We start from the raw sequence: 24,208 nt of genomic DNA, 5'->3' as shown, positions 1-24,208 counted from the left end.
GAAAATGCAGCCGTCAATGACGTCACAGAGCCTGGACTTTAATTTAACATGGGAATGATTGTACGAAACATATGGAGAAAACGAACAATACTCAAGAACAAAAGTCCACAAAACAGTAAAAAAAAAAAAAAAAAAATAGGAGCGGAGCAAATACTGACCTCCAAAAAATCAGAAGTGAGATCAGGTGTAATGTAGGAGTGACCATCTCCTGTCGACCGGTCACAATAGCCGTGTGCTCCTTGTCATTATCAGGAAATGAAAAAATCCGTCGTCAATTCAATGTTTAAAAATGGACTAACAATTAGCATATGCCTCAATGATAAATTGTATCTGCTGACAAGGTCATTGTATCAATCATAGAGCTTATGAAATGATGACGACTTTAAACGAGACTGTTAATGTTCTTGTTTCATTAAATTTTTGTCCAATAAATTACATCGTTTTAGAAATTATTCATACGTAAACCATGCTCTTGCGTATCGAATCAACAGAGATATATAAACTTCGTATGCAGGTGGTGAAGGTATATTGCTGCATAAGTGAGGGAAATTGACGATAGAAAGGTAAAGGCCATCACTTTTATCATAGAGCTTGGATGTTAAATTACCATGAACGTCTTTTTCAAGTAAAATATCCAAATATGAAACAGACGTGTCAGACTCTGTGGTATCTTTTATCTCAAGCTCACCAGGATATATCGTATCGACATAAAAATGGAAATTACCATTGTTAATTGACAATACATTGTCGATATATCTAAATGTCGAGTTGAAGGCCACAGCAAGTGTTTTTTTTCTCTTTTCACGCATAAGAATGTTCACAAATACTGCTTCATAGGAATATAAAAAAAAGGTCTGCTAATAACAGAGCGCAATTGGTACCCATGGGATTTCAATAAATTAATGGAAGACCAGGTCTCCAAAATTCACATAGATATTGCCACTCAGAAACTCATGTATCTTTTTGATGTCAACTTTAGAGTACTTGTTTGTACAATCAGAATCTTTATAAAAAAATTATTTTGCAACTGACTAATGACAAGGTAAGTAAAATTACGAGTTCCATTTTTCAATGAAAAAGCAGCAGTCAACGATATCAAAAAGCCTGGACTTTAGTTTATCGCGGGGAATGGTTGTGTATAAAGTCGAAAGTATCTAAGCTGTTGATTTTGGTAAAATCTTGTGATTTCAAATTGTCCAAAAGTATCCACATCTGATTTTCACCGATTGTTAAAGATATTTGTTGCACAGTACTCTTGAAGTTTCTTCGTCACTACTGTTGAAATCTTAGTGAGGAGTAAAGAAAGAGGATTGATTAAACATTTACTGGAACCCGCTATGTACCTTTGTTTTAAAGGATTCTTATGAAGTTTCGGAATCCAATATATATATGGTAGTTCAAATTCATTTTGGTTCTTTGGTATATTAAATATATTCAAAACTCACATATGATTTTGAAGAATTTCGTCCTTAGAAAGGGAGTATGAATATAATTTAGATTACCACTTGTAGATTTAAATCCAATTTCTTCTAAAATACAATTTAAATAATGAGCCTTTAAAACGAAGACAGTGTTGTTTCCTGCTTTTTCAGCAGGTATAGTTTTGAATAGGCGTTCGTTTTGGAGTCTACAGACCTACCACTATAGGATATAAAGGAAAGAAATGTGATAAATTTTGAAAACGAAATACATTTTTAACCCTGTTAAAGGGTACCCACCCTCTGATAAGAGAGATAACTTTCAAAGTACATGTACAAAATATGAATACTACTCATATTTTTTTTATCAGTTTCCTAATAATGAAACATAAGTAATATGATATTTCTTGGCTTTGGCTGACCCTCGGGGAATATGATTTTTCTTGGCTGAATAAATCTTCATGTTTCCCGAATATTCTTGCTATAAATTGTTTATTATACCGAAACAATTTTTAAAATAAACAAATCAACGAACGATAACATTATTTTACGGGAAAATGCATTAGGTTTCCGAAGAGGAGAAATATGATGAAAAGCGTGTCGACGACAGGGAAAATTGAAGTTTTATGGTCCGGTCACGTGATAATCTAGAACCAATCAGATTATATGTTATGTAGAATAATTATAATGAGGTGTAATTATAAGTAATTTTTTACATATACATCTCATTTTTTTTTTATTTTATATTGTGATAATAAATCGTTACTCATTCTGTTCTATGTGTTGAAATTTAATCATAACATGATCTAACATAAAAATGGATCATGTAAATCAATATTAGAAATTTTAAATTTTCTTAGTGAAATTTATAGCAGAGGGTCGGGACCCCTTAAGTGTAAGTCTGCTACATCATACTGAGTTTTCTTTTGATGTAGTAGCTTTTTGAAAAAATCATCTTCATTAAAATACAAAAACAGCTATAGGTTGTAAAGCAGGGTAAATAAAATTTCCAATATATTCCTTGGACTTTGCAACTGGGCCATAAAACTTAAGCATGCTTACTTTGTTATCTCTATCTAACTTTTAAAAAGTTATAAGAAAAGTTAGACCAAGATCGAAATTAGGCTCATGTAAAATAGATATATGGCCCCGGAGTCTCCAAAAAAGCATATTATGCAAACTAGTACATATTATGAAAGCAGTTTGTGCATATGTACCAAATGATGTCTTTTTAAGAGTCAAACTCAAGAGAGTATTGCCAGTTTAGTTTTCTTTTTTATTAAGAAAGCAGTTATCTAAAATCAATATGAAGAAAGCAACGAAGAATCAATGTATTTAGAATTACTTTAAATTTACCATGGTATCCATATTGTTTTATTTTTTCTAAGTGGATCATTTATATCTATGTTCTAATGATACGAAATTCCTCAATTGTGAAAAATGTTATCAATAACATGTATCGTTTGATTTTCATTAATAGTAAAAATTTTCAAAGTTATACGTGTGGCAAATTCTTGTAGAGGAATAAGACCCCCCTAGAATGATTTTTTTTCCTAAAAATCTAGCATTTGAGAGTGATTTCAAAAGATTTTCATTAAAAAAATCGTTTAGAAAAATATTTTTTAATAAACACTATCCTAAAATTGGAAATGTTAACTATAATTTCTGAAAAAAAAAATTGAATCAAAATAAACTGATCCTTTTTATTCGATTTTCCATGATATAGCACAAATTAAGATCAGGCTTTTCTATGAATATTTTAATACAATATACATGCAGTGAATTTATAGTTCGAATAAAAACTAGCTTGAAAGAGTAACTTTCTCTAACAAATTACTCCACCACAACAACGTTGAAATCTATAATCGTACGCCTTAGTACCACAACAACTAGTACCTTGGGCATTTGAGGTTATGACTCCACCACAACATCGTTGATTTCGATAATCGTACGCCTTAGTTCCACAACAACTAGTACCTTGGGCATTTGAGGTTATGACTCCACCACAACATCGTTGATTTCGATAATCGTACGCCTTAGTTCCACAACAACTAGTACCTTGGGCATTTGAGGTTATGACTCCACCACAACATCGTTGATTTCGATAATCGTACGCCTTAGTTCCACAACAACTAGTACCTTGGGCATTTGAGGTTATGACTCCACCACAACATCGTTGATTTCGATAATCGTACGCCTTAGTTCCACAACAACTAGTACCTTGGGCATTTGAGGTTATGACTCCACCACAACATCGTTGATTTCGATAATCGTACGCCTTAGTTCCACAACAACTAGTACCTTGGGCATTTGAGGTTATGACTCCACCACAACATCGTTGATTTCGATAATCGTACGCCTTAGTTCCACAACAACTAGTACCTTGGGCATTTGAGGTTATGACTCCACCACAACATCGTTGATTTCGATAATCGTACGCCTTAGTTCCACAACAACTAGTACCTTGGGCATTTGAGGTTATGACTCCACCACAACAACGTTGAATCCGATAATCATATCTTCGATTCCCACAAATACCTGTTTAAAAATTGAACGGACGTTTAGTTCTACTAGTTGTAGAAACAGTAATAGGTTAGTCTATTTGTATAGAATTATTATAGTCATGACGTTTTATTTGCGTTTTCTTATATTCACAATATTCATAAAAATCTTCTATGTAAAACATATCCAAATTTGGAAGTAAATTAATGGAGAAGTTACTCCTCATATTAAGTAGTTAATGTTGTAAGCAAAACAATTTTTGGAAAACTCCGAATAAGGAAAATAAATGAGCTGTTTATTAATATGTTTTTAAAACAAAATTTATTTTGACTTTTGGTGACCATTGTTATCATAGTCATGCAAGCTGTCCATCTTCATTCAGTGTAACGAATACAGGTAAACAAACTAGCTACAATATTGTTTATTTAGTTTTTTAAAAATTCACAGTGTAAAAAGAGGCATCTGTACTTCGAAATCTGAAATACTAAATGGCCCCTTGTTAAAAAAAGCTGCAGAATTGCAGGTCTATTGATGGGAAAATTCCCATGTACAAGAGAGAGATCGAAGCATTGCATTTAGCATGATATGTTGAAATAGCGATGTGACAATCAATTGATCCAGTATTTCTTATTTCCTAAATTATTTATTTCCAATATCCTTAATTATAACTACGTGATAACACTACCCTCTAAATAAAAAAGGATAAGGCAACTGCAAGTGACGGGGCCCCCTCTATTTTTTTTAGCATCATAACATTTTTTCCCTTTAACATCTGATTTAACATTAGCATTAGCATTAACTTTAACATTAGGATTTAAGATTTTGAATCAAAAATATTCAAAAATATATATCCGAAAAAAGCATACAACTAAACATTATCGTGATATATATGGCGATAACGAGCAGTTTACAGACTCTCAGAATTTCATTAAAACAGCAAAAATCAGGAGCAAAGCAAACACAGACCTCTAAAATATCAGAGGTGGGATCAGGTGCTATAGAGGAGTGAGCATTTCTTGTCGACCGGTCACAGCCACCGTGAAATTCTTGTTATGATCGGGGAAAACCGGGCAAAAATCTGTCGACAATTCCGTGTATAAAAGAATAAGAGTTGTACATTTTACACCAGAAGAACATTTTTTAAAAGAAAATCTGGTAAAAGTAGCCTTGCGTGCTAATAGAGTTACTATGTATTCTGTATGCGCACTAACTGGCCTGATTTCCAAAGAAATAATGGTCATATCACTATAGAGTAAACACAGCCACACTATAAAACAACATACTATAATATTCAATTATATATAGACAATAAAATTAAATTATTTACAAAAAATAAAAGAAGAAACAAACCTCTTTTATAGAATGAATCAGCAACTTGAAAGCACAGAAGATAAGCTATTGAAAAATACAAAATCATGTTAAATTTCTTCTTTTAAATAGCTTAAATGGCAAGTGTCAATTAACTTATGGATATAGGACTTTAAATACTGTTAAAAATCAATAGATGAGGTAGATTTCCACAAAAGTTTGCCTGACTCTGAATACCAATTTCAAATCTTTGTTTTCGAAAAATGATATAGTCATTAAGATGAGAACAACAACAGGTGTACGGTATTATATATTTTCAATAAAAAGATAAATCATTTCGAGTTTATGTTAAAGAGGCATACGAGCCGTTATTTTATAAGCATTCTGAAATTTCAAATACTAGAATACGAGCAGTTTCTAGACAAAGCAGGAAATGATTTACAGATCAAGCCAGTGATAAACCCTGAAACAGATTGGAGAGAATTCAAGTCCTGTAGAAAAGGGTTTCTCCAATATAAAATCCCCGCGGAAATCTGGCTCGAGATCTAGAACAAAATATCCCCTCGCTGATAACTGGCTACAGAGAAGGATTTCCCACACGAACAAAGTAATACTCAAGAGTAGGATTTCCTCTACGGAAATCCTATATCAAAGTCGATTCCCGGTGTGTGCGTGTAAGGGTGTGAGAGAGAGGATGTGTGTGTGTGTGTGTGTGTGTGTGTGTGTGTGTGTGTGTGTGAGAGAGAGAGAGAGAGAGGGTGTGGGTGTGTGTGTTTGGGGGTGGGGGTCTCACACTGTTTGCAACATTTGTAAAATGATTCCCCCCTCAGCCAACCCCCACCCCCCGAAATAAAATAGCATGGCTTATTATGGTTACATATCATATAGTTGACACATTATTACCTGTGTACCTTCTTGAATGGCACATCCAGTTCCATTGAAATTATTAATTCTAATAAAAATTGCAAATTTTGATTTCATTTTGCTTTGGTCGCACGCGTGGTGCAGTGGTTAGAGCGTCTGCTCGAGAGTCGCGAAGTAAGGAGTTGATCCTCACGTCGCGGGTTCAAATCCCGCTGTGAGACGTGGAGACCGGTCCTTCGGATGAGACCGTAAAAACCGAGGTCCCGTGTCGCAGTAGGTGCTCGCACGAAAAAGATCCCTCCCAGCTCAATGGGCCTGAGTGCCGATTATAGGACAAAATTTGAATCTCTCCACCGGCAAGTGGTGGCGTCTCCATATGAGTCAATCATTTTGTTTTGTCTAAGAAACTAACCAACCCATTCTCTTAAACATCAAAATCTGTTCATGTGGTCAATCTGGCTTAGATAAATGGTACAGTGTAATCGGCTTTACAAACATTAAGCTGTATCCATGGAATTTTATTTGAAATGGATTTTTCCCTCGAATTGTATTTCAAACTACATGTATTACTAACTTATGTGGAGGACCGTGTTTGCTCCATTTCTATTTTGTAATGTTTAATGGACCTTTTTAGCTTGAATACTGTTCGTTATATCCACAAAAGTCATATATATAATACTGAATTTCTCTCCAAGTTTCAGGAAGTTAAATACATGTATACCGAAAGTAGTTGACATAAAACTAAGAATATGTTCATTTATTCCCCCCCCCCACTCCAAAAAAAAATCACACAGCAGGGGTTAAAGGAACATACTAATCATTCGACCTGCAAAAGACTGTATTTTTCTAACTGATTAATTTTTTCTTTCGCTTGACCCCTCGGCAGGGGATGCTCATTCCTCCATGGCATCTGATATAACCTCATGTTTAGGAGGTCCGTGTTTGCTCTGCTCCTATTTTGTATTGTTTTATGGACTTTTGATTTTGAATACAATTCGTTATCTCCATATAATTGGATTCCAAATCTTAGAATCCTTGCAAACAAAGATACATATCGGGTTCCAGTAAATGTTCAACCAAGCCTTTTTCTTTACTCCTCACTAAGATTTTAACAGTAGTGACGGAGAAACTTTAAGAGTACTGTGTAACAATATATTCAAGAAGTGGAGTAAATCAGATGTAGATACTTAAAAATTCCAAGGAACTTTTGGACAATTTGAAATCACAAGATTTTACCAAATTCAACTGCTAAATAACTTACGACTTACTGGACTTACTTACTAAAGCAGAATTTATGCAAAATCTAATTCGTGAAAAGAAGAAAACATTTGTTGCCTTCAACTTTATATTTAGATATATCGTCGACGTATTATCAATTAATCGTAATCCTGGTGAGCTTGAGAAAAAAGATACCACAGAGTCTGACACATCTGTTTCATACTTGGAAATTTCACTTGAAAAAGACGTTAAGGTAATCTGACAACTAAGCTCTATGACAAACGTGATGACTTTAACTTTTCTATCGTTAACTTCCTTTACTTATGCAGCAATTTACGTTCATCACCTGCATACGGAGTTAATGTACCTGAGTTGATTCGAAACACAAGGGCATGATCTACGTATGAACAATATCTAAAACAAGGTAAATTATTGACAAACAAGCTGATCAAACAAGAACATCAGCAGTCTCGTTTAAAGTCATCATTTCGTAAGTTCTATCGTCCATGCAATAACCTTGTCAGCAAATACAATTTATCAATGAGTCATATGCTGACTGACGTTTTTCATACAAATTGTTAGTCCATTCTTTATACACTGAATTGACGAGGGATTTTTCCGTTATGTCCCGAACATGCATATGGCAAGGAGCACACGGCGGGTGTGACTGGTAAGCAGGGGATTCTCACTCCTCCAGGGCACCTGATTGCACTTTTCTGTTTTGGAGGTCCGTATTTGCTCTATTGTTTTGTATTGTTTAATGGACTTTAGATCATCTTGAATACTGTTCGTTATCTCCATATGTGTCATTGAAAAAATCTCACAAAATTGTATTCTGAACAGTATCAATAACATTAGTAGAACATTTTCTAGCACACTCTTTGTTAAAAGATCCATAGGCGTCGGAATCAGGGGGTGGGGTGGGTGGGGGTGATATTAAAAATATGTATACTATCTAGTCTTAAGATTTTATACTAAATATGACAATTCTTGATTTGAAAGCACCCATATTTCAAGGAAAAATTCATTTAAACTTCATTTACTCTTTAAGATATCTAGTACCGGTATTTGTTGACAGGGTCATTTTATCGACAATAAAATTTGCAAAATGTTGATTTTAAACAAGACTTTTGATAACTATGTATGATTATTAAATTTGTCGAAATATTTCTTGTGTTCGCTTTTTTGTTGTTGTTTAATTGTATGTTATTTAACGTTCCTTTAGAGAATTATTCATTCTGAGTCGACGCCACCACTTACCGAAGGACGGCTGTAAATTTAGAATAAAATTCGGCAATCATGGTCATTAAGTAGTGAACGATCCTTTTCGTGACAGCTCCTACTGTGACAAGGGACCTGAGCTTATAAGGTCTCATTCGATTGATTGATTGATTGTATATTGTTTAACGTCCCTGAGCACTTATATGGAGACGTCACATGCCGGTGAAGGGCTTCAAATTTTGACCGGTCTCGGCACTTTCCCGCAATGCGATGGATTCGACACACCGCCTGCTTCTTTTAAAATGTGTTCTAAACTAAAAAGCTAATGCATACATACATATATATATATATATATATATATATATATATATATATATATATATATATATATATATATATATATATATATATATATATATATATATATATATAAAAGATCTACCGAAAATGTGTTCAATAATGGATTCGAACCCGCGATGTAAAGACCAATGCATTACTCTGCATACTTTTAAAATGTGTTCATATATATATATATATATATATATATATATATATATATATATATATATATATATATATATATATATATATATATATATATATATATATATATATATATATATATATATATATATATATATATATATATATATATATATATGATTGTTTTGTTTTTTTTTAATTGTTTGATGGAATTTTCAGGTTGAATACAGTTCGTTATCTCTGTTTATTTCATTGTTTTCCTAAGCTTAAGATATCAAACAAAATTTGTTATACTGAATTGAAATAAAATTGTTTCGGACAACCTCCTTTGCAGATTTAAACTCGAAAGGTGTAAAGAAATATTTTTCTGTAGGCAAAATCACAGGTAAATATATTGTAAAATCACTTTTGAAGCACATATTTACTAAACCGCGTGAAATGCGTGATCAGGTAACAAAAGAAAGCTTTGTAAATTGTCAAGCTGGTAGTGCATGTAAAAGTTTGGGTGTCTTTGTTAGCTCCACTCCCTTCTGTATTACGTAATAGACTTTAAGCTTGAATACTGTTTGTTATCACATTATCTCATTAAATTACATAAAAAATAACAGAATATCAATATTCTGATGTCTAAATTTTCATTCCCTTTTAACGAGACAAACGTCAATATGTTATTGGTTAAGAATCTATTCTCAAATTGTGAACTAAAGCTTGTAATCAACAGTTGCTCAAGCGCACTTAGTTGTGCATGTTTCAGTGAATGTCAAGTTAGTTGCTGTACGTATGAACAATTTCTAAAACGAGGTGAATTATTGACAAAGAAGACGATGAAACAAGAATATTAGCAGTCTCATTTAAAGTCGTCATCATTTCGTAAGTTTTATGGTCGATACAATGACGATGTCAGCAAATACAATTTATCTTGGAGTCAAATGCTGACTAGTGTTTTTCATACTAATTGTTAGTTCATTATTTATAAACTGAATTGACAACGGATTTTCCCGTTCTTTCCCAATCATGACAAGGAGCACATTGCGAGTGTGACCGGTCGGCAGGGGATGCTCACTCCTCCATGGCACCTGATACCGCCTCTGATGTTTTGGGGGTCCGTTTTTGCTCTGCTCCTATTTTGTATAGTTTGATAGACTTTTGATCTTGAATGGTGTACATTATCTCCTGTGTTTCATTGCATAAAAATACATACATGTAGATATAAAGCACGCAAAACTAGCCCAGTATCATTATAAAGATAGCTGTGATATTTATTCTTGAAGATACGATTCGTTTTTGGGAAAGGTACAAATTTTATTGAAGTATATACCTTTAAAAATGTAACTTTAGATTATAGAATTATTTGTTAGAAAAGATAAGTGTACAAAGAACTTATTTGCGACTACAAAATCAAAGTAAAAACTCAAAAGCATACACTTAAAACGATCAGTATTTCAACCTTTGCAGCAGACTACTGACAGATAATTTGATTTAATTAACATGGATTTCGACAATCCAATTCAAAGTCAGCGTTTCGTAAATTCATTGGTCTTATAACGACTTGTTTTAAGGATGTACAACCTATCATTAAGTCGTATTTTGGCTGATACGTTTCAAGCCAATTTTAAGGGGTTTTTGTGTGACCGATCAAAAAGGGATCTCTTCTTCTCCTCTGCATCTGATCCCACCTCCGGGTGTCTGTATTTTTGGCAATTAAATACAAACTTTCCCCACAGCATTTAAATAATCATTCGAACAAGGAGGAATTGCCTGCTATTAGCCATAATTATGTTAAATATATTCATACATTCCTTTACATTTTACCAAACTTACGACTATTCTGTTCATATTATTAAAAGAATTAACGATGAATTAAAAAAAAAATAGTTACATCTGAATGTTAGGCTATAATCTGTACCCTGAACTGACGACAGATTTTCCCCTTATTTCCCTATCATGACAAGGAGAACACGGCGGTTGTTGCCGGTCTACAGGGGTATTCAGTCCTTCATGGCACCCACTCTCATTTCCGATCTTTTGGAGATCTGTGTTTGCTATACGATAATCCTCTACAGCAATTATGCAATATATTATATGCAAATTATGCAAATAATGCCATGACATCTGATCCTACCTATGTTTTGGAGGTCCGTGTCTGCTCTGCTCCTGTTTTGTAATGTTTGATGAACTTTTCATCTTGAATACTGTTCGTTATCTCCATATGTTTCATCATATTTGTAAACATCGTCAACAATTTTCACTGAATGATTTTTAATTTTCGTAAATTTTTAAGTACAATTCCTTAAGGAAAAGAAATCTATACGTATTTGTTTGGGAACCTTGGCGTGTGGAAATATAAAATTATAGAAAATTGTTAAGGCCATTCTTAATACAAACAATTGCAAAATCGCTTGGAAGCCTATATTCACTGAACCCAGTTTATTATGTAAGCAGGTAAAAGAGAAATATAAACCATGTCTTTTCAAAGCAAATTGACGAACCGATACTTGAATAGCCCTGTCCTATTTGAGCTGTCTGCTGAAAGTTGGGAACAAGTCCCTTTTATTCTTATGCATCAATACTTAATCCGGGTTCTCAAAAACCATACTTGTTAAAAAATATAGTATAATACACTGCAAAATAGCTGTTTAAATATGCTAAAAGGATTTGTGCTCTTTTTAAACTATTATATATTTACTGTGGCATGTAATCACCTGTTCCAAGGTAAGTAATATATTTCAAGTCTTATAAAATCTAATCAATTCATAATTCTAATGAATTTTCGTAATCAAATTAAATCAAATTTGATTCACAAATTAACATCAGATTATTATTTTTGGCGTTTTTGTCAGATCAAAATTAATAAAAAGTGTTCATTTTGTGAAGAAAGTCCTCGTCCAAAATTCATTAACTTTAAAATCATTCAAAATTTCAAATTTGTAGATGTATCAGTTGATGATATGTGACTTCAACAATATTTCAAGGTATTCGTGTATTGGGGGTAAAAGTTGAAAATGACAACCTTAGGTAAAACGTTGCCAGTCGATGCTTCAGTGGAGGTTGTAAATATTTTTTTCCACTAAGTGTGAATTTCAACGATTTGCCCTGTTTATTTAATAACACTATATCTGTCATTGATAATTGATTTCACCGAAAGGGGTTTGGATATTGAACAATGATCCAGCTAAAAAATTGAATCAGTAAAAATTCGCATACATGTAGTTGGTATACAAAGGTACTCTCAAAATTCTAAAGGTGGGATCAGGTGCCCAGGCCCCAGGATCATGAAGCGTCTTAAGCTTAATTCAAAATCTTCATGTTGTACTTAAATGTTGTGGAAGTCAAGCGGATCAAAATTAAAATATGTTAAAATATTGATTCACAAAAGTGCTGTTCTTTGCAAGTTCTGAGATTAATTCGTTAATTAATAAACATTTTACAGGCAATTGAAAATTTGACGTAAGTCAATATCTGTTTCATGATCCCGGCGCCTGGAGGTGTATGAATCCCCTATCAAACGACCACAGCCGTCTAGGTTCTGTACTACACTTAAAAAACCTCATAAGTGAGGAAAGTTCGCGATTGAAAATGTAAGGCCATCATGATCATAGAGCTTTGTTGTTAGATCACCATGAACGTCTTTTTCTAGTAAAAAAAAAATCCAGGTATGAAACAGATCTGTTAGACTCTGTGGTATCTTTTATTTTAAGCTTATTAGAATATATCGTTTCGATATATAAATGGAGATTACTCAAGTTAATTGAGAGCAAAATCTTCGATATATCTAAATGTCATGATTAGGGCAAGTGTGTTCTTTTTCTAATTATGTAGAAGTTTAAAAGAATTTTTTCTCCATAGGAATGTAAAATATGTAGATCAGCATATAAAAGAGCACAATAAGTGCCAGTTAGAATACGAACAGTTTGTTAGAGGACCAGGCCCAGGGATCATGAAGCATCTTAAGCTAAATTCAAAAGTTGTGCATGTATATGGCTCTGAAATATTTTTAGAAATAAGCAGTTCAAAATGAAAATGCTTTCCAATTTAGTATTATCAATCTGATGCCATTTGCTTATTAAGAGTTTCATTTCAGAATTTTAAACAATTTTATAGATGATCGAAATTTTGACTTAAGCCTAAGTCTGTTTCATGATCCTGAGGCCTGGACTACGAAGACAATTATTAAAGTCTCGTTCACCTTTAAATACAGTCCATCTTTTTTTCTCTTTCGTTAGAAAGCCTAAGATAAAGAAAAGAGGCATGATGACTTTTCAATCGTCAGCTTCCCCTACTTATACAGCAATATACTTTCATTATCTGCATACTGAGTTTAAGTATCATAGTTGATTCGATATGCAAGAGCATGCTCTACGTATATGCAATTTTTAAAACAATGTAAACTATATGACAAACAAGTTGATGAAACAAGAATATCAGCAGTATCGATTTTAGTCATCATCTCGTTTAAAGTCATCATTTCGTAATTTCTTTGTTCATTACAATGACCTTCTGTGCAAATACAATTTATCATTGATGCAAATGCTGACTGAAGTTTTCATACTTATTGTTAGCCATTATATACACACTATATTGACGACGAATCTCGATCATGACAAGGGGTACACGGCGGAAGTGACCTGTCCGCAGGGCATGCTCACCCCTCCATGACACCTAATTCCATCTCTGACGTTTACTCAGCGCTTACTTTTTATTGTTTTATGGACTTTTAAGCTAAAAATACTGTTCGTTATCTCTATATATGTCATGGATATAAATATATTGCTCCTTTATTATTAAATAACATGTGCATTTCGGTTGTGGATTTGCATGGTTTTGAAAAATATTTAATTGATTCACAAAATGGGATGATATCTGAATATTTCTTCAGAGAAAAATATTGTGTTTAAAGGCTTTCATTAAATTTTTCAATTTTTTTGATAGTCATATTAAAATCGTTCACCGTTTATTAAAAAAACTAATGAACAGAATTATGTAGAAAAATATACTTATGGGCAAAGTTTTATTGAGATAGGACAAACATTGAAGGAGGAGAAACAATTTTAGAAAGGACAATCGGAAAGGCAAAAATACGTATGAATGACTGACAATTTGCCATTGCAGAATGAAACATATGGAGATAACGATCACTATTCAAGATCAAAAGTTCATAAGACAAAACAAAACAGGAGCGGAGCTCCAAAAGATGGACCTCCAAAATCTCAAGGTGGGATCAGGTGCCACGGGATCAGGTGCCACTCGGAAATTGTCATATTAATTAGTTTCTTTTGTTGTTATCTTTCAAGATTACAGGAATCACCCATGCATCAGGAAATGTGACAGCCATATTTCGATGACGTGTGAGTACAACTTCACCGTGGAGTACTATCACACATTATCCAAAGCATGCTTCAACTGTCCATACAACGTCACGGATTGTTCACGTCCACACTGCGTGGCGGCGGACGGGACGAAAAGGGGGATAATCACAGTCAATAGAATGGTGCCTGGCCCCGGGATCCATGTAAGTCTCCGTCATCATTGTTTTCAACACATTTCAAGATGTTTTCGATGGAAAAAAAATTGTGAAATAGCTCATACGTCCATTGTCCTATGAAGTGATGTATAAGGATAAAGTGATAATCTCACTTTGATCTCATCATTTCTTTAGCTCGCAATGCATTTCAAGATAAATCTCAAAGTTTCCTGACGCAAATATCTGCCAAACAAATACATGTATAAGTTTGGATCTTAAGGTTAATGTCAAGAAACAGCATGCCGGTACTTTTTTAAACATTTTATGGATTTCAAATTAAAAAATAAGGAAACATTGAAATTAAAATATGTTGGAATGTAACCCTATAATCATTTTAATATTTTGTATAAATTTTAGGTGTGCGAAGGAGACACGATAGTAGTTAATGTAAACAACTAATTGGAAGGTTCTGATGGACTTTCGATCCACTGGCATGGACTTCACCAGCGATATTCACCACATATGGATGGAATATCCATGGTTACTCAATGTGCTATCCCTGTGCATGCGTCATTCCAATACAAGTAAGGATGCAAGTTAATGTTAATTATTTATGTTAAAAAGTTTACTTCATTTATTAATTGCAGAAAAGGATGTCTCATAAATATCCTGTGACATCGACATGAAATTGTCATGCACATGTACACCGTTTCTTTCATTGCTATTCTTAAGGATTGGTTCTTTTCATATTTTTAATTTAGAAAATAATAATGAAATTTTCGAAATTCAAAAAACGATATAACTAAATGATAATTTCATTTAGATAACATTTGACTGTTTTATTTTAGGAGCAAAAGCAGGTCAATGTCAGTATCTTTTCCTCGATATTATCGAATTAAAAAAAATCCATTTTTATGGTCTTCAACTAGACATTTAGATGTATCGACGACGTATTCTCAATTAACAATGGTAACTTCCATTCTTATGTCGATACAATATATCCTGGTGAACTTGAGATAAAAGATACCCCAAAAATATTTGACTTGAAAAAGACATAAATGGTAATCTAACAACCAAGCTCTATGATAAACGTGATTACTTTAACTTTTCTGTCGTCAACTTCCCTTGCTTATGCGGCAGTGTACCTTCATCACCTGCGAGGGGAGTTTGTAAATCTCGGTTGATTCGATGCGCGGGGGCATGCTCCACGTATAATCATTTTCTAAGGCGAGGTGAAGTACTGAGGTCAATGAGGCGGGAATCTCAGCAGTCCCGTTTAAAGTCATCATTTCGTAAGTTCTATGGTCGATACAATGACCTTGTCAGCAAGTAAAATTTAACATTGAGTAAAATGCTGATTGACGTTTTTCATACTTATTGTTCGTCCATTTTCCCCCATAATATTGCAATCAGGAAGGAGCACATGGCGGGTGTGATCGGTCAGCAAAGGATGCTCAGTGTTTTATGGCACCTGATCCCAGCTCTGATTTTTTTTCGGGAACCGTGTTTGCTCTACTCCTATTTTGTATTGTTTTATAGACTTTGATCTTGAATACTGTTCGTTATCTCCATATAATTCATTCCTATAAAAAGATATTCATGGTAATCTAACAATGAAGCTTCATGATAATAGTGATGACTTTAATTTTTCTATCGTTAACCTCTTTGACTTGTTTACAATAAAATATGACAGGCAGACAGATACAAGTAAGAGTAAGTCCCTTTAAACTTTCTTGGATTTGCATCATTTTAAATGACAAAGTCGAATTCGACGACATATAGAAACTTTTGTAAATGCTAACAGATTTAAGCCTGACCACCCAGGAACCTACTTTTGGCACTCCCATTCCGGGGTTCAGAGAATGGATGGCGTCTTTGGAGCCCTTGTTATACGTCAGTCGGATGACAACGAGCCTCATCTTGGACTTTATGATTACGATTTACTGGAACACACTATAGTCATTAATGATTGGTTGGTGGAATTAGCAATAAATCGACTTGCCAAATATAATCATGCAGGGGGCGACAGTACTCCCGCTTCTATGCTCATTAATGGTACGAAAATAAATCTAATTTGTACTACGAATCAAACATTTTTTAGACTTCCAGTTTGATTAAAAACGTTTATTTGTTCATCTTTAATGTTATGATTTTGCGTTAATCAAGGTAAAAAAATTCAATGTTCATACTTTTAGAAAAAGGAACATTCCACGAATTTACAAATGTAGATAATACCATGATCAAAACACCTCAGGAGATGCTGTCTGTTGAGCAAGGCAAACGCTACAGAATCCGTCTGATTAGCAGCGGTTTACTCGAATGTCCCATCCAGTTCTCCATTGACAACCATAGCCTCGTTATCATAGCTACTGATGGTTTTCCGGTAAAACCAATCACAGTGGAATCCCTAACAGTGTTTGCAGGTGAACGATACGATATTGTTCTACATGCAACCCAGTCCGTTGACAACTACTGGATTCGCAGTCACGGTGAATCACTCTGTGTTTTTAAGAAGGTCCACCAAGAGACCATTCTTCATTATCAAGGAGCTGAAGGAAACCTGCCAGATTTACCTACAGGATATGACATAGAGCCTCGTTCTGGAAAGGTACATAATATGAAAAACAGATTACAAATCAAATCTGTTTTACATTTTTAAAACTCAATATACTCTGTTTCCCAATGCTGGATTTGTTTTTAGCTTCCCCATCTTATTGCAAAATAAAGGTAAACGGAACCGAATATAACTGAATTTTTGTAAATTGATTTTGAAGCAACTTAATCCATGGGACAAAGCAGAATCTGAAGATCTGATTCCTGTAACCAAACTGATATCCCTTCATGAAAATGACGAGGCTCTATCGGAAACTCCGGATAAAAATGTGTACCTGTCCATGGATTTCAACAAGATTAACAACTACTATTTCAACGATCCGTTTTTCTACCCCACCTCTGCAATAGAGAGCGTGGACCACGCGTACCTGCCTCAGATCAACTATATATCTTCAATGCTGCCCCCAGCACCACCCCTTACACAATACAACGATATCCCCAAGGTGAATAGATATAATACATTTTGATTTCCTCTTATTCGACTATTCAATTTTAGAATTTATTTTCAAGTATCACCAGGAAAGAGATCGGAAAGAGATTTTGAAGTGTATTTACATTCTGGTAAAGAATATATAAATGCCCCTTGTACTGGCAGGAACTGATGTGTGATTCTTTTGATGATGGTCGTGACTGTTCGTCCGAATTTTGCAAATGTGTCCACATTAAAAAGGTGAACCTCGGCGATGTAGTTGAGTTTATCATAGTGAACGAAGGCAAAACCTTTGCAGCCAATCATCCCATGCATCTCCATGGCTACAGTTACAGAGTGGTCGGGATGGGCAAGGTAACAGAAACTTAATCAAAGACCAAATTTATATTTCAATTCAAATTCTTTGCCACAAGTATATATGTACTTTTGATACCTGTATTTTTTACATTTTGTATCAGGCGTGTGGCAATTCACATTGCACTGTAAAGAATAGAGTTACGATCACTTGTAAAACTAAGTAACATCCCACCAAGCATTTATAGATCTCATTCTACAAGTATCTAAAAATTTAGACTAATTTAGCCCGCCTGCAAAAATTTATTTAATCTTTTAAAAACATGGAGATAGCGAACAGTATTCAATCAAAGAATAAAAAATCAGGAAGAGAGAAAACACGGACCTTAAAACATCAAAGATGGATCAGGTGCCATATAGGAGTGAGCTCCCCGGCCGACTGTTAACAAATACGATGTAGTCATTGAGAAAAACAGAAAATTCATACAAAATTTAATGATAAATTAAATTTGCTGGCATTGTTTTTTTTTACCAAACAACTTTGAAATGGTTACTTTACAAGTGAATGTTTGTCAATTGATTTCCTCGTTTTAGAAAAATTTCAAACGTAGATCTTATGCATTATAAAAAGAAAACTATTTTAAGTATTTGAGTATATTTATCATTTGATAGTATATTCCAGCTTAACCATTCCCAGGGCGCCTATATTGCAGTTGTATTTATGAACTATTAAAACATGTTTAAGCAAATGGTTTGTAAAATGTAAATAAAAAAAATATTTTAATTTGTGGACTACCCTAATTCAAATAAGGTGAAGCTTATGAAATGATTGATTTTGATGTTCGTCGCTAAAATCAAATTTGTAGTCTTTTCTTGAGAACCATCACTTTATCTTTCATATTTTTGTAATTTTTGATCATCTGCGTGTTCCAATTAAGAACAATGCCTAATCAGGACAACAATGTGGTGAAAGGAACCATTCCATTTTTAGTAAATGTAAAGATATATATGCAATATAAATCCCTAATCATTTCAGCATCAAAGAATATGTACTATAGCTTAAACCAACTTATTTAATCTTAAAGACAATCTTAACCATGTATACGTAAATGTGAGCATTATGGACAATAAATACCTGATGTTTCTACATCTATACGCAGCTTAACCGATCCACTACACTCCAAGAGGTGAAAAGGTTTAACGAAGCAGGAAACATTACCAGAAATCTAAACATGTCGGTTCAAAAGGACACAGTGACTGTTGCAAATGGCGGATACACCATTCTCCGTATACATGCCACTAATCCAGGTAGGATAAATTCCTTTATTTAAATTCACACGTGCTACACACATCAGAGAAAGATTTCTTTCAGGTATGTAGGATAATTACTAATCAGGTGCATGAATAACAAACACACATACCATCATCTTATTGGTTTTATCCTCTTGCTTTTTTATAAGGTTTCTGGTTCTTTCATTGCCATGTTGATTTCCACGCCGAGATTGGAATGGGTATTATTCTACAAGTCGGAGAGATAAATCAGATTCCCAAACCACCGTATAATTTTCCTAAATGTGGTAACTGGAGGTATACGACTCCTATAGAGGAAGAGACGGGATGTCCTGTCAATAGTGCTGCGAGTCAACAACATGTGTTAATGACTGTATTCTTTGTAATTTATGTAACCCTGTTACTGAAAAACTTATAAAAAACCAACACAGAACTGTGCAACTGTAGCCAACTGTGCAATTATATCTATTTTTTAAACTAATCAGTTTTTGTCTCTTCTATTCCATATACATGTACAGTGAAACCTGTCTAATCCGACATGCACTGGGACTCAAATTATGTGTCGGAATAGACATGGTGTCGGATTGCACAGTGTTTAAAACACAGAAAATACTAAAATGGGAAAGAAATTTAACGTCAGAATTAACAGTGTGTCGGATTATTCAGGTGTACTTTCTAACAATGATAAAAATTTACAGTTTAGTTTTAACATATGAACATGGAGGTTTATCTAGTGCAAGAAATGCTTTTTAATGATTTTCTAGATTGTGTACAATTAGCATCTTATAGTTTTATCGTTTCTTCTACAAAATGTTTGTTTATCTTAGTGAATATTCCGAGATATTCACACTGTAAACCTAATCATTTGTTATGAACCTCAAAGTCAGATACTGTGATTGTGATTATCTGAACTTAAAATGTTTTTTATACGTGGGAGATCATGCTATCGGTTCAGTGATTAAATGTTAACTCATAATGAAGACTTTTTTGAAATGACAAATCTCAATGAAAAAACAAAGCTAATAAACTCGAAATGTAATATAACTGAAGTGAGTTTCATTTTCTGGTGTCTTACGTGAAGATTAGTGATAAGAAATCGTTTATTCTTAGTTATTAACTTTTGTTAGAACGAGAAAATTCTGAGTACAAAAGTATGTTTTAATAAATTAAATATAGGTGATCCTGAGGTATTTATCATATATCATTTCCCATAATCCACCTGAAACATTTCTAACTTTTAAAATAGTTGTTCTCCTTTTTTTCTTCACTTTTGTTTGGCTACTTTTCTAAACTGAAGTATGATAAATGAATAAAAAAAATGAATATATAAATTGATCGAATATGGTAAAAAAGAACAATTAAACCAAATAATTTATCAATTAATGGCATTTTAGAAACATTCTTGTAACCGCTTTCAGTATGTAAAATCTTTTTGGAACCATTTCAAAGTCAATTGCAAATAGATGGTACCTTCTGAGAGGGGCCAAAACAGGTAATCCAGAGATTGTGTTGAATGCTAATGATTGTATTGTGACGTCACAAATAATTTATTTACATAAATTCATGATTAACATTTTTTTAATCTTCATCTGGTTATGTTGAAGAATGTATTTTAATTTAAACACACTGTTATGTGGCTTGACATTTTCTTCATGTACCCTATTTACTAACAGTTTCCTCTTAATTTGTTAACCTTTATAAATAATAGGAGATGATATATTATGTGACAATGTTGACAAACAGATCGGGCCATCACAATAACCCTGAAAGCTATATATGTATTTATGGTTTAATTTCACAACAGCTTGTGCCATTTCAAGGATGGTCCAAGCAATGATTCAATCACGACATCGCTGAAAGCGATAGCCAAATGTCGAAAATCTCAGTACAAATAGTAACTGAATCTAATTTTTGTTCGTTTTATGAATTTCTAAATTCATTCTCTTCAAAGAAAAGTTTTAGTAGTTTTAATGTGAGTGCCATTTTGTATATATAAAATAAAAATTCATTGCTAGTGCTAGCGATACATAAAATATTAGCACAGATGGATGAATAAAAGATATGGAGATAAGAAACGGTACTCAAGCTCAAAAGGCCATTCAACAATACAAAATTAAGAGCTGAGTAAACATTGACCTCCAAAACATAAAGTGGAATCAGGGGGAAATCGGAAGTGATCATTCCCTTCCAACCGGTCACACCTGCTGTGTGCTTCTTGTCATGTTCAGAAAATCGTCAATGCAGTGTGCAAATAATGGACTAACAATTAATATAAAAAAAACGTCAGTAAGCATTTGAATCAATGATAAATTGCTTCCAAAAATTTCAATAACAAAAAAACTTTACATGGCCTGGATACTGAGTATCTGAAACATAATCTTCCATCGTGTTCATGTACTTCTTCGCCCTATAACTATAGTCCTGCTGGACACGTTATTACAGGTGACGTAAATATAGTTGATAATGAGGACCTTAGATCACTTATTTTAAAAGGTCCTAAATATAGGGACCCCGATCCTTCAACTGGCGTCGGAATTTCATAAATATTATGGATTCTGTTGAAAATTACGCCAGACAATGGGCCAGATATGAAAAAGAAGAAGTTGACACCTTGTCAGAATGGATTAAATGTATCAGATCCATGTTAACGTCGCGTATTAAAAGATTGAGGGGCAATATGAAAACCATCTATCCTTCTGTGTTCAATAATCCAGAAGTGAAAAAATAATTAGATAGATTACATGAGTACGTACTGGTCCCTGCCAAAAAGCGGGTAACAATATTGTCTTCGTTTGTAAGGCTCATTATATAAATTATATTTTAGAAGAACTTGGAATAAATTCTACAAGGGCAATCCTACTTATACTCATACTTCCTTTTCTAAGGAAGAAATTCTTCAAAATCAAATGTCAGTATAAATTATTTTTAATATTCCATAGATCCAAAATGAATTTAAACCACCCTATATATATATATGAAATTCCGAAACTTCATAAAAATCCTTACAAACAAAGATAGATTGCGGGTTCCAGTAAATGTTCAACCAAGCCTCTTTCGTTACTCCTCACTAAGATATTGACAGTTGTTAAGCAAAAACTTCAAGAGTACTGTGCAACAATATATTCAAGAAGTGGTGTGAATCAGATGTGGATACTCAAAAATTCCAAAAAAACTATTGGACAATTTGAAATCACAAGATTTTACCAAAATCATCAGCTTAAAAACTTACGACTTTTCAACTTTATACACAACCGTTCCCCACGATAAATTAAAGTCCAGGCTTTTTGATATCACTGAACGCTGCTTTTTCATTAAAAATGGATCTCGTAAATTTACTTTCCTGGTCATTGGTCATTTGCAAAATTATTTTGTTAAAACACATTCTGATTGCACACACAAGTACTCTGAAGTTGACATCAAAGAGATGCTTGAGTTTCTGATTGACAATATCTATGTGGTTTTTGGAGACAAGGTATTCCAACAATCCATTGGAATTCCAATGGGTATCAATTGCGCTCCGTTATTAGCGCACCTATTTTATATTAATATGAAGCAGAATTTGTGGAAAATCTTATGCATGAAAAGAATAAAATACTTGTTGTGGCCTTCAATTCGACATTTAGATATTTGGAAGACGTATTGTCAATTAACAATGGTAATTTCCATTCCTACGTCGATACGATATATCCAGGAGAGCTTGAGATGAAAGATACCACAGAGTCTGACACATCTGTTTCATACTTGGATATTTTACTTGAAAAAGACGTTAATGGTAATCTAACAATCAAGCTATTTGATAAACGTGATGACTTTAACTTTTCTATCGCCAACTTTCCTTACTTATGCAGCAATATACCTTCATCACCTGCATAAGGAGTATGCTCTACGTATGAACAATTTCTAAAACAGGTAAATTATTGACACGCTAATTAATGAAACAAGAATATCACCAGTCTCATTAAAAGTCATCATTTCGTAACTTCTATTGTCGATACAATGACCTTGTCAGCAAATCCAATTTATCATTGAGTCAAATGCTGACTGACGTCTTTCAGACTAATTGTTAGTCCTTTATTTATACGCTGAATTGACGACGGATTTTCCGTTATTCTGATCATGACAAGGAGCACACGGCGGGTTTGACCGGTAAGCAGGGGATGCTCACTCCTTCATGGCACCTGATCCCACCTCTGATGTTTCGGAGGTCCGTGTTTGCTCTACTCATATTTTGTATTGTTTTATGGATTTGAGATTGAATACTGTTCGTTATCTCCATACTTTTCTTGTACTTGCTTACAGAATCTTTGTGTCGACCATTGAATTTGCAATATGTAAGATCTAAAAGCGAGATGATATTTTATTCTCATTAACTTTTTTGTCAATAGTTTACCTCGTTTTACATGTCGATATTATCCATAGATATAGCATCCTCTTGCGCGTCTAATAAACTTAGAGAAATAAATCCCATTCAAAATTGTAAAGGGTATAATGATGCATAAATAAAGGAAGTTAAAGTCATCACAGTCATCATTAAGTTTTGTTGATAGATTTATCACCAAAGCCGTTATAAAGTAAAAGATCTTCAAAGATGTTTTTACAATTTCTAGCATATCAGTATGAAAACCCCTTTTCAATCATGCAAAATCATCTTGAAAACTATCTATGAAATATATTCCATCAGAAATAGCCAAATGGTGTGGGGAGGGGGTGATACACCTCTTTTCTTTTTAAGGGAAAATCACAGATGCTGGTTATATGTCCAGTCAGTAAATATTTTAAATTCAAATATTTGCAATAGGGGGGAGGGGCATTTTCCGATCATCCTTGGATAGTCCTTCTCTCGTAACTTCTACTAAGATTAAGCTTAGTATATTTAAAACTTTGAGCCCAGCGGCGAAGTGGTAAATATTTGCTCTAGGGGGAAAGAACAAGGTGCTGATCCTTTCGTAGCGGGTTCAAAACCCACTGAGGGACCTGACGACAGATTGCTTGGATTAGATTGTTAATATTAATTGTACGTAATTTACAGATGGAGTCAGCTGAAATCCAAGTCGCTCAGTAGATGTAGTTATACCGTGAACACGTTCATGCAGAATGCCCTGATTT

The 24,208-nt window shown here is 33.7% G+C and overlaps 2 protein-coding genes across 2 annotated transcripts in view; one reads left to right on the top strand and one right to left on the bottom strand.

Moving 5' to 3' along the window:
- LOC134238219 (uncharacterized) overlaps positions 1–19,637 on the top strand; it is a 34,546-nt gene extending 14,909 nt beyond the window's left edge. Inside the window, exons 4-9 of the mRNA XM_062720334.1 lie at positions 16,280–16,530; positions 16,671–17,083; positions 17,250–17,531; positions 17,684–17,872; positions 18,973–19,120; positions 19,273–19,637. Of these exons, the coding sequence (XP_062576318.1) occupies positions 16,280–16,530; positions 16,671–17,083; positions 17,250–17,531; positions 17,684–17,872; positions 18,973–19,120; positions 19,273–19,520 (1,531 nt within the window). The 3' untranslated portion in view covers positions 19,521–19,637. The remainder of the gene's footprint in view (positions 1–16,279; positions 16,531–16,670; positions 17,084–17,249; positions 17,532–17,683; positions 17,873–18,972; positions 19,121–19,272) is intronic.
- LOC134238240 (galaxin-like) lies at positions 3,140–5,337 on the bottom strand. The gene is made up of 2 exons (XM_062720360.1): positions 5,271–5,337; positions 3,140–3,956 (listed from the first exon to the last, which is right to left on the bottom strand). Exons 1-2 carry the CDS (start codon positions 5,335–5,337, stop codon positions 3,244–3,246), a joined length of 780 nt encoding a protein of 259 aa, XP_062576344.1. The 3' UTR covers positions 3,140–3,243.
- Positions 19,638–24,208: the final 4,571 nt, after the last annotated feature.

The sequence above is a fragment of the Saccostrea cucullata genome, unplaced genomic scaffold (genome assembly GCF_032062105.1).
Source record: "Saccostrea cucullata isolate Sc308-1 unplaced genomic scaffold, CSIRO_AGI_Scuc_v1 ctg570, whole genome shotgun sequence".
Lineage (NCBI taxonomy): Eukaryota > Metazoa > Mollusca > Bivalvia > Ostreida > Ostreidae > Saccostrea > Saccostrea cuccullata.
The sequence above is the reverse complement of the archived record's forward strand: the minus strand, read 5'-3'. Positions and strand labels throughout refer to the sequence as shown.

Excerpts from the sequence above, each read along its gene's own strand:
- LOC134238240 (XM_062720360.1), bottom strand. The coding sequence starts at position 5,337 with ATGATTTTGTATTTTTCAATAGCTTATCTTCTGTGCTTTCAAGTTGCT. Across the intron at positions 3,957-5,270 it reads TGATTCATTCTATAAAAGAG|GTATTTGTGGGAATCGAAGA; the intron begins GTTTGTTTCTTC and ends ATTTTTAAACAG.